Source organism: Clupea harengus, chromosome 3, assembly GCF_900700415.2.
Source record: "Clupea harengus chromosome 3, Ch_v2.0.2, whole genome shotgun sequence".
NCBI lineage: Eukaryota > Metazoa > Chordata > Actinopteri > Clupeiformes > Clupeidae > Clupea > Clupea harengus.
This window is the reverse complement of record NC_045154.1, coordinates 10,060,409-10,071,921: the sequence shown is the minus strand read 5'-3', so window position 1 is coordinate 10,071,921 and position 11,513 is coordinate 10,060,409. Positions and strand designations below refer to the sequence as shown.

At 47.5% G+C, this 11,513-nt stretch overlaps 1 protein-coding gene across 3 annotated transcripts in view; it reads right to left on the bottom strand.

The window, feature by feature from the left end:
• Positions 1 to 11,513, bottom strand: part of hipk2 (homeodomain interacting protein kinase 2) — a 64,664-nt gene that overhangs the window by 32,884 nt on the left and 20,267 nt on the right. For all 3 annotated transcript variants that reach the window (XM_031564523.2, XM_031564524.2, XM_012833158.3), the window contains exon 2: positions 9,486 to 10,905. In XM_031564523.2, coding sequence (XP_031420383.1) covers positions 9,486 to 10,905 — 1,420 coding nt within the window. The remainder of the gene's footprint in view (positions 1 to 9,485; positions 10,906 to 11,513) is intronic.

Below are 11,513 nucleotides of genomic sequence, written 5' to 3'. Positions count from 1 at the left end.
ACAGAATTGTGTTTATGAATGTCAGTGTGTGTGTGTGTGTGTGTGTGTGTGTGTGCGTGTGTGTGTATGTGTGTGTGTGTGTGTGTGTGTGTGTGTGTGTGTGTGTGTGTGTGTGTGTGTGTCTGTGTGGGTGTTTGACAATTTCTGATATATTCTATTCACGCAGTATTGGGTCAGGGCACTCTCTGGATTCCCAATGTCACTGTGATTTTGTGATTTCCATTTCTCCTGTGGTAAGTCTTCAGTGAACGAGTGAATGCATTCCCCAGGGTCAGTGTGGTATTGTTCTAACTGGTGCTGAGGGCTCTCTGCATAGGCAGGATGCGCTGAGGTCTTTATGAACGTGATGAATAATGCAAGACTTCATGCATTCACAGAGACGATATTCTGAACAGGCCTTAGGCCTTTATGCTGTGTGTGTCACCGGGTTTTGTGAGATTCATAAAGGGGCTTTAATACACACACACACACAGACACACATATGGGCACACACACACTCTCACTCTCACACACAATCCCCACTCTCAAACTCAGCTGGCAGGAAGACTCAGTCCTGGTGTAAATTAGGCAACCTCATACACACATTAGCTTAGCAAATTCCTCCAATTGAGGACACAACACATGCTCTTGCCACTGTGAACTTCCATGCAAAGCCTTATGGGCACCTGCAAACCACACACGCACACCATGATGGAGAGGGGGAGGGAAAGAGGTGAAGAGATGAAAGTATAGACCCATGTAAAGAGGACACACAAACACACACATAAAGACACACACCACACACACACACACACACCTGTGAGAAAGAGTCTATTTTCTATACATGAAAGCATGTATACAACCAAGAGGAAACAACATAGAGGAGGCTACTATTGTCAGGTTTCTGTCTTACAAATCCACAGGAAGCACACTATCAGGGGCGGTTTTTCCTACAGGCGGTATAGGCGGTCGCCTAGGGCGCCACTCAGAGGGGGGCGCAAAAAACTGCGCCCAGCAAAAACAAAACAAAAAGAAAAACAAGAATTGTGGGGTTTTTTTGCGCCCCCTTCTATATCTCCAACCAATATTTTGACATAAAAAAAAACATTAGGGTAAAATTAGCCAAAAATCGAAAACGGAAGGGGTACGTACGTCCTTGTTGTTGTCAGAACATGCAAGCACAGTGAGGCGTTTGGTTAGAGTGTGTGTGTTCAAGAAACTTTGAAGAACAAAATAATGAAGAGGCAAAAGCCATCCGGGGCGCAATTTAGGAAGAAAAGAAAGGAAGAAGAAAAGAAACGTGCCAAGGAGAAAGGTAAATCCTTAAATCCTGTTCTAGCCTAGAATGAATTCCAGATAAGAAAACGTTCACGAATGCGTGAATTGCCCGCGGCACTTTAGTGGAGTTAAGAAAAGATGTACCTTATCATTGAACGTTTTCCTACTCCCTGTCACATAGTTCTTTAATGATTTCACAGAGGCGGGTATATAAAAAATGATGTCCATTTATTCTACATTATACAAAAAAAGACATGATTAAAATAGGCGCACATATAAAGCCAATAGCCAGTGCAACAACACTACACATACCTTACTCATTGCATAGCACACCCATTAAGGAAGCCAAACACGGCAACTTGTCAATAAGTGAGGAATACTGGTAAAAATCCAAGTGTTGTCAACTTTAGCGAATGGTTTGTATGTAATCTTGCTAGTTAGCTAACGCTAGCTTGCCAGTGACTTGTGACGTTCCTTGTTATTGCCATTCAGTAGAAACATCAGTTCAAGTTCAGCTGTACCGCAATATGCGTCATTTTGCGTCATAAAAATTTGAGTAATCAAATTTGGACAGCTTTAGTTTTGGTGGAGCGAGCTAGCCAGTTTAATTAGACATGATTCAACTAATCAAGAGCTATGCATCTTGGGATAAATTTGTTTTCAGGCTGTCCAAATACACCAAAATGCTTAATAACTACATAATAGCTACATTTAACAAATGATGATAATACATACTTTTGTTATATCATTTTAGATTCACTTTCAGAAGACTAAGAAAACATTATTTGCAGGCGATTGGGAAGATGACGTGGAGGTGTGTGTGTGTCCATAAACAGTTCAACAGGGGGCGTGGCCGGAGCGTAGTCCAGCACAGGCGTGACATTTTCTCAGTGATTTGTTCTTGAATTCATGTTTGTTCATTGTCGCGATCGTTGTTGTGTTTATGTGAAAGAAATGCAGTCTTACAGGGCAAAATAGCGTTTGAAAGTTGCAATTCCGTTTTCGTGGGGAAAACAAAATATTTTTTATTTGGGGGGGGGGGGGGGGGGGCGCCAGGAGTGAAGCTCGCCTAGAGCGCCAAATGTGCTAGGGCCGCCCCTGCACACTATGTTCTATTCTGAGTCTTCACTGCCCTCTCAGTAGTTCTATAAATGCCCTATACTAACTGAAGGCACAGCATATTGCCAAGGGATGACTTCTGTCATCGTCTATCCGGTAAATGACTGTACTGTTTAGAGTGCTTGTCTGCTCAGTTGAGAATATATCAAAGTGCTTTACGTTTATATCTATCTACTGATGCATCTGCTAAACAAGGCACTATAGTATCTCTACAGGGAGCTGCTAGTGCTTCTGTGTCATGTTTAAGGATGTCAGCACACATCTTCACATGACCTGCCCTTTCTCTCATGGACTGAGAACAAAAAAACTATAGACAATACTGACACTGCAATGCAAAGCACGATGCATCTAGTTATTGTAAACATGGAGGCCATCTTGGTTAGCATGGCTGTCAGTACCAAACATAAAACGATTACGATCGACTTTTTAAAGATGTTTTGATATAGTTTTATCAAGCAGATGTATTAGAAGTTCATATAATGTGAAGTTGAGGAGTACTATACAAAGTGTTCTAAAATAGTATTTTTGTAAGGAGAAATGTACGTGCTCTTGGAGTCCTCATGTCAGCTTGGAACCCAACACCCAGATAAAAAAACATGAAGTGAAAGAGCGTTGTAATGCTGTTTGAGGATTGGATACAGACTCCATATCAGAGCTCTGTTACCGCAGGACCGCTCACCCATCTCAAACACATCTGCACTCTTGGAAAAAAGAGAGAGTGAAAGGGAAAGAAAATGATTTCAGAGAAAGAGAAAGAGAATAGTATAGTGACACAGAGAATGAAAGAGAGCGAAACCAGGGAAATGTTTGGAAAAAGAGACGGTGAAAGAGAAAGAAAATATTGACAATGAGAGTTAAATCTGGGAAATGTGTTTGGGCCGTGAGCACACAAGATCAAAACATCACCAAGAGTAGAGCAGCACACAAGGGACCAACTCACTTGAGATTTTCAATGTCGTAGATGTGTCAAAAAGATGTGACCAATAATATAAAATCATTTAAAAGTGGACAATGTGTGACGTCCAATTACTATTTATTACTGAACTATTCGCTTATTAGTTTCTTAATTTGTATTCAATTTATTTAGCATAATTATTATTATTATTATTTATCTGAACACAATCGTTTTTGCTGTGGAAGAATCCCTGTCATTTCAGCAAAGCCTTTGAAATGAGCAAAATTGTGAGTCCGAAAAAGACATAGGGAGCAAGAGGGGAGAGGAGAATATGAAGGAGCGAGAGAGAGAGAAAGAGAAAGAGAGAGAGAAAGAGAAAGAGAAGGAGGGACATGGAAAGGCTTTGGAAGAGAAACCTCAGTGTATGCTTCAATAAGCAGTAACTATTGGCAACCTCATTCATTAGGGTGCTTGTCCAGGCTGGCATGGGTAGGGAGGAAAATACACTGGGACCGAGACACACACACACACACACACACACACACACACACACACACACACACACACACACACACACACACACACACACACAGTGATCCTACTGCATATTCCAGCAGGACCACAGCTCCAGTTTGAAGACAGCATGTTCCTAAATACTGTAATCTGCATCAGCACTGAGGCAGAGAGTCTCAAGGTGGAAAGGGAGATGGAGAGATTGTCACATTGCCTGTCATGGCAACAAAGCTCGTTTGCATTCTAGTTTGTTTGATTGAAATGGTGAAGGGTGGCTGGGGTAAAATGGCATAGAAACATCATACTGTGGTACTTAGGGGAGTCTCTAAGGGGAGATGAGCAATGATGCTAATGCCTTGTGGGAGCAGAAATTAAACACAATAAGTAAAAGACATATATAGGAGAGAGAGAGAGAGAGAGAGAGAACCAACATGGCTGAAAATGCACTCACAAGTTCTAGCATTTTGACTAGTGTTGATGAACAAAAACACTCATAGCAACACACGCAATCATACACACACACACACACACACACACACACACGTCTGTCCTCCACTGGGTATCTGACGTGAGTGCTTCTCTGGCAGTATTGATTGACGGGGAGATTTTCCATGCTGGCCTCAGCCGGATATGACTCACGCAGAGATGTCCCAGCAGGCCTTGAGGTGGGGGTTGAGGGGCATGGAGGGGTGCGAGTTACCATGGCGACAGCTGAACGAGGCGAGTCGCCCCCCCTTGAGCATCTGCTCGCCTCATTCCTCACAGCCGTCACCTCTCTAAAACCGCAGCGCTCCAGCCAGCGCGCCCGGCAGAACACTCTGGAAGTTTCACTTTGTGAGTTCCATGTTGCCGTGGGACACAAACAACACAGCACTTAAACAGGACAAAACATCACGGCTGAAATGGAACAGGGGCAGAAGGACACGGACCAAGACAGGACAGTAATCCTTTTATCTGACCCCAGGTCTAAGCCTGCCAGATTTACCTGTTACATCATTGGCTGCTACTCAACGGCAGGAGCGGTCCCAGCCGCTGACGTAACCCGTTTAAACAGAGCGCCTGGAACAGCAAGAACTCTTAACCCCCTTCCACACAACCGCCCCTCCCTCTCATCCCTCCAAGCCAAAGGAATGGCTCTGAGCAAACAGATATTTATGGCGTGAAGGTGCCGGGCCGAGAGAAGAGAGGCCGGGGAAAGGAGCGCAGGAGACAGAGCTCTCTCTCTCTCTCTCTCTCTCTCTCTCTCTCTCTCTCTCTTTCTACCTCTCTCTCTCTCTCTCTCCCCAGGACAACACCTAACTCTCTCTCCGGCCACAGCAGCGCCAGACCTTGGCTAGATCTGTACCAGAGTCGGCGGCTTCATGGGTTTCCGTGGTAACCAACAAGAGTCCATAAACAGCTAATTCAGCGCACATTACCCCTCAGCCCCCTAATACAGACAGCTGCCTGAACCAAACCCTTTTTCCCTTGGCACTCAAAGCCATCTGACTCGGGTCTGGGCCTGACCCACTTCCCAGTCAGGGGCCATGTTGGAGTACGGCAGTGCGCTAACGTCTCCCGTCGCTGCAGATTGGAGGCACTCGTGTCGATGTTTTCTCCAGTGGAAAAATCCATACATCAGGCTGAGAGCCCAAGGGCCTGCCAAGTCACTGAGTGTGTCAGCGCGCCCTGTAACGCAAACAGCCGTGTGCTATATATCACATTCCAGCGCCGGCGGACGAGCCGTGCAAACAGAGACGCCCCTGGCCGCGGTAACGAATGTTTCAGTAAATCTCCAACATGCAATGTTTTATGTGTGTGTATGTGTATGTGTATCTGTGCATGTGTGTGAGTGTGTATGTGGGTGTGTGTGCAGTTGTTAACAAAAAGCATGGGGGAGCTCATCTTCATATGTGGAATGTACTATATACATCTCAGTCAATCTTTCCCTCTGTGTTCCAGATGATGGGACGAGGAATGGCCCAGTTGTTAAGCAGCAACACAAACACACACACACACACACACACACACACACACACACACACACACACACACACACACACGGTGGCTCTAAAGCTGGGGCTTTAGTTACATATTATGCAAACGGGGACACTGGGTGCATCCTGTTCTGTGCTGCTCTGTGCTATTCTGTGCTGTGGATTCAGAATAATTGTCCTGAGAACCAGTCTCCAGCCAGAACAAATATGCTGCCAACGAGGCCTTTTTATAATCCTTCCCTTTAAAGGCACATGGTGATGGTAACATTTGCTCACCAGATTATTTAGAGAGAGACGATTTGTGACACTCTGTAACCGTTATCAACCGCTGCATGACATCCAATTGCTTCCTCCTGGCGGTGATCACATCTAGGCATGATGAACAGTAGTGAGTGTGAGTGTACCCAAGTGAGGTGTTTTTTTTTTATCTGCCTGAATCTCCTGAAACATTCATATAGTACCAATGCCAGCAACACACACAGAAACACACAGACACACACACACACACAGACACACACACACACACACACACACACACACACACACACACACACACACACACACATACAGACCAAATCCATAGCTACCTTTCATGACATCCTTCCCTCTCTCTCTTTGTCTCTCCCTCCTTCCTTATCTCTCTCTCTCCATCCTTCCTTCCCTCTCTCTCTCCCTCTCTCTCTCCCTCTCTCTTTCACTCACACACATTCACACATTTGCAGTCCTGTTAGCTGGGGCAGAGGAGAAAGGGGCTGATGGGTAAATCTATGTGGCGTGTGAGCTCTACTGCCAAGAGGAAATGATGGGATGATCCCCAGCATCGCCTCTCTCACGCAAGGCAATCCCTTCTGCTGTGTGTGTGTGTGTGTGTGTGTGTGTGTGTGTGTGTGTGTGTGTGTGTGTGTGTGTGTGTGTGTGTGTGTGTGTGTGTGTGTGTGTGTGTGTGTGTGTGTGTGTGTGTGTGCGCATGTGTGTATTTTTTTGGTTTACAGTGGAATAGTGTGGTGGAATACAGTGTAAGTATGAAAGCATACATATATGTGTGTGTGTGTGTGTGTGTGTGTGTGTGTGTGTGTGTGTGTGTGTGCACACCCCTGTGCATGAATGTCTTATGTGACACACAAGCCTATCTTATTTTAGGAGTGCTTGGAGGTTGCATACAGCTTTTCCTCTCTGTACTCACTTTGTAATGTGTGTGTCTGTGTGTGTCAAACAGAGAAAGAAAAGTGCCATAGCTCTTAATCATGTCTTTGTCTGCAATGACTCGCAGGCCAGCTTTGGATGTTTACACGGCCGTTGTGCCACCGAAGAATCAAATCAAAGGCAGGGAGACGTAGCCTGATCTGATGTGGGAAAATAACAGGCCTGATCTCTAAACATAACAGAGGCATTGCCATCAGGACAGGATTTCATCTTTCACCCTACAGCAAGAGAAAGAACTGCAAAGAAAAGGCAAGGTATGAAGATGTATTTATTATATCATCAACGATCTGATAACTTCCACCTTCCATTGCAGTTCCTGAAACAGGCCACTGCGTCTGCAGACGGTCCCCTCATGCTAGGCCAGCCTAACGGGCCGTGCCTGTTTACAACCAGCTCTCATGTCCACTCAAGTGCATCTGGTTTGAACAGCCTTTTGTGTGGTCCTGTCCCTCATGTGTCATGCACAAATACACACACACACACACACACACATTCAGTGACTCACACACTCACTCACGCACACACACACATAAGCACCATACACACATGCCCACAAACACACACACACGCGCATGCACGCACATACAGACACATACACACACACACACATACACACACACACCTATAGATGTGTGGCAACATTACTGGGCAAGGAGAGTGTTGTGATGCTTTCTTAAAAAAACACAACAAAATCTGATCACTGTGGGAACGCGTTTACGCCACCCCTGCCTTGCGTGTGTGTGGCCCGTTAACCTCGAGCAAAGCCTCCTGTTATGGAGACCACAACAGAGAAATGGTAAATAAATGGTCAAAACAAACAAACAAAGTGAAGAGATTCAGCCACGGAATGGGGGACAGAATGTGAGGAGAAAGCGCCGCCGCTGCAGCGCATCAGCTGGTTCCAATGCTGGGCTCTCTGGTGTATATTACAGGCGAGGATTACTGGAGAACTTCAGCTGACCCCAGAGCTCCCAGCCTTTAGGGCAGAGGCAGCCATCACAGAGAGGGTGGGATGGGGGTGGGAGTGGGGGTTATAGGGGGCTAGTCAGGGACTAAACACAGCCAGCCTGCTGGTTAAAATACCTCTTTTTTTATAATACAAGTTTTCTTTGGGCCTGGAGTTTTTTAAGAACTCCCGCACACACACACACACACACACATACCAAAAAAAAAGAAAAGAAAAAGCTTTTCCCAGAAAGCTTTCCAGGGCAAACCTCCATTTCCTTTTTTTCACCCAATCCCCCCTCCCTCCCTCCTCCTTCCTCAGAATGAGAGAGCGGGGAAAGAGAGAGAGAGAGAGAGAGAGAGAGAGAGAAAGAGAGAGAGAATTCAGCAGCAAAGTGCTCCCAGGTGCTGTCAGTCAGCACCAGAACAGAACACACCGATCAGGTCCTCTTTCATCTTCAAAGCGGCTCACACACACACACACACACACACACACACACACACACACACACACACACACAGGCAATATGCACAACACGCTTGTTATATCACACTAACCAAAAGAAACAGCTGGCTTTCTGCAAACTCTTTCAATTGGCCTGCTTATTCTCACAGAAAGGGCAAGGGTGAGAGGGAGAGAGAGAGAGAGTAAAAGAGAGAGATGATGATGAAAGAGAAATGAACAGAAACCTCATACACACACAACAAGGAAATGAGAGCTTGCAAAGAAAGAGTCCAAGCTGCTTCCAGTTAACCCTACAAATCTACCGACAACAAAGCTGCTCTGGCCCCCACACAGGCATACACACACACACACACACACACACACACACACACACACACACACACACTTACCAAGCACATACACAAAAACGCACAAAAATACGAGAAGTCTCTGTGCTGTAAATGTGATTTGCAGCTACAGGTACAGGCTGTTTGTGGCCGTCTGGCCTACTTGTTTAACCAAGGAGGCCAGCGCATTCTGTGTTTGGATGCTGTAGGTTCTACAAAACCAACACAGACTAGACATTATTGAATGATATATGGGCTGATTTGGCCCAGCTCGGGCCGGTATGAGATTGGTGGTCAAGGTTATCTCTCAGCATAACCCCAGGTGTTGCTGTTAATCTTTAAACTGGTATGTGCTATCTTTTTACAAGGAATCCCCAAAATAAATCCAATCAGACCCACAAACAAGATACGCTGTACTAACCTAAGATAAGCTAACCATATAATCAGATATTAAACCATGTCTTCAGGAAAAAGAACTGTGTTGCTTTGCATTGCATTGAAGCATATCATTATCCATAACACATCAGAAACATACGTAATCAGACACGTTAACAACATATTCCGTACACGCAACCTTTCCAACTGTGACCACTTAGCATAACTTTAGAAACATCACCACAACATTGCAAAATCACATCGCTTATCATTCTACTTTGCCTACCAGGCACAGAACCATCAGTCAACAGAGCACTACATTCAGTACGGTTTAGCTTAGCATTATCCAAGAAACATCTGAGCTCCCTTAGCTTAAGCATAAGCATTAACTCTGAGTCGCTAGCGCTTACCTGTAGTAGCGTGACTGCAGGTAAGTGGAGCAAACGGCCTTGGAGACGTGGCTGGCCGAGCCGAAGTCAATGACCTTGACGCGGTAGGGCTGGCGCGCCGGGTCCACCAGCATAATGTTCTCGGGCTTGAGGTCGGCGTGGATGAGGCCCAGGCTCTTGAGCTTCATGAGGGCGGTGGCCACCTGCTGCAGCACGGGCCGGATGTGGCGCAGCGGCAGCGGGCTGAACTTGTTCTGCTTGAGGAAGTCGTACAGGTTCTGCTCCAGCATCTCGAACACCAGGCACGTGTGGCTCTTGTGCTGGAAGCACTCGTAGGCGCGCACGAAGTTGTAGTCGTCGGCGCTCTCCGTGCTGAGACGCGCCAGGATGCTCACCTCAATCTGGCCCTGTCGCGCGTACGACGGGTGGTTCTTGAGGATCTTGATGGCCACGATCTCGCTGGTGCCGCGCTTCCAGGCCTTGACCACCTGGCCGAAGGTGCCGCGGCCCAGGAACTCCAGCACCTCATAAGTGTTGGTCATGGAGAGGAGCACCTCGTGCTGCACCAGCTGGTAGTCGCCCTCGCTGTTGCCACTGCTGTTCTTCGACGTCGCCGTGGACGCGGCCGTAGCCGTGGCAGCCGCGGGGGGCCCAGTCACGCCGGCTGTGGTGGTTGTCGTGGAAACGGGCAGGGCTGCCCCTTGCCCCGATGCCACTCCAATACCTCCTCCTCCTCCTCCTCCTCCTCCTCCTCCTCCTCCTCCCCCTGCTCCTCTGCTGCTGGTCGAGGTGTTGTGGGTCATGGTGTGCTCCTCCATTGTCTGGGTGGGGTTGTGATTGTGGTTGTGATTGTGGTTGTGCTGCTGCTGCTGCTGCTGCTGTTGCTGCTGCTGCTGCTGCTGCTGTTGTTGCTGATGGTGATGATGATGAAGATGCTGCTCCAGCTCCTCGCTCTTGCGCTTCAGCCCGCACCGCTGGTATGTGTCCAGCAGGCTGACCGTGCTGCGCCGCGTCAGGTTGTGACCCCCTCCCCCTCCTCCGCTACTGCTCCCGCGCACGCTCCCGCTGTTCCCGCCGCAAAGCAATGGCGCCAACACGGCTGAAGAGTTGGCCGTGGCCGCTGCGGCGGCAGATGCCACCAGGATGTGACTGGCCGTGCTGGTGGGGAAGATGAGCGCCTGCTCGTAGGGCAGCGCCGCCTTGAGCCCCACGGGGGGCACAGCCAGCGAGACACAGGGCCCGCTGGTCTTACTGCCCTGCTGGTGCGGGTGATGGGGGTGGTGCGGGGGGTGGTGCGGATGCGGGTGCGGGTGGGGGTGCGAGCCGTAGCCCGTCATGTCCCAGCCACAGCCCGGCTCCACCTTCAGCTTCTTCACGCTAAAGAAGGCGCTGGACGCCAGAGCCTGCTGCGGAGAAAACACCTGCACTTGCGCGGCCATACCTGAGAAAAAAAACAAAAAACAGAGGAGATGGAGAAAGAGAGAGAGAGAGAGAAAGAGAGAGAGAGAATGAAAAGCATATTAATTGGCATCTAAAACATGGCATCTGGCATTAATTGGCATCTGAAACAACATCTCACATCTCACAACAAAACAGACATGAATAAGTCACCAAGTCGCCAACAATTACAATGACAACTAAATGAAAATGATGTATTCGCACAGCAGTAATAATATCTTTCAGGGTCTCAGGTTACATGTGTGGATCTTCAGGAGGGTGTGTGGGCATGTCTGAATGCACGTGTGTGTGTGTGTGTGTGTGTGTGTGTGTGTGTGTGTGTGTGTGTGTGTGTGAGAGAGAGAGTGTATCCGTCTGCTATTTGCACAGGACCCTTGGATTCTATATTCCAAAACCATGACATGCAAGTGTCCCAGTGGGGGAGTTGGGGTGGAAATGGGGTAGAGACAGAGAGGAGGAGGAAGAAGAAGAAGAAGAAGATGAAGAATTTATATGAAATATCCATCCATTATCTTGGAGAGATGGTTGATGACATGAAAAAGAGGCTGGGCTGTGCTGTGCAAATGTATCTCCCATGACACAATAAGATCT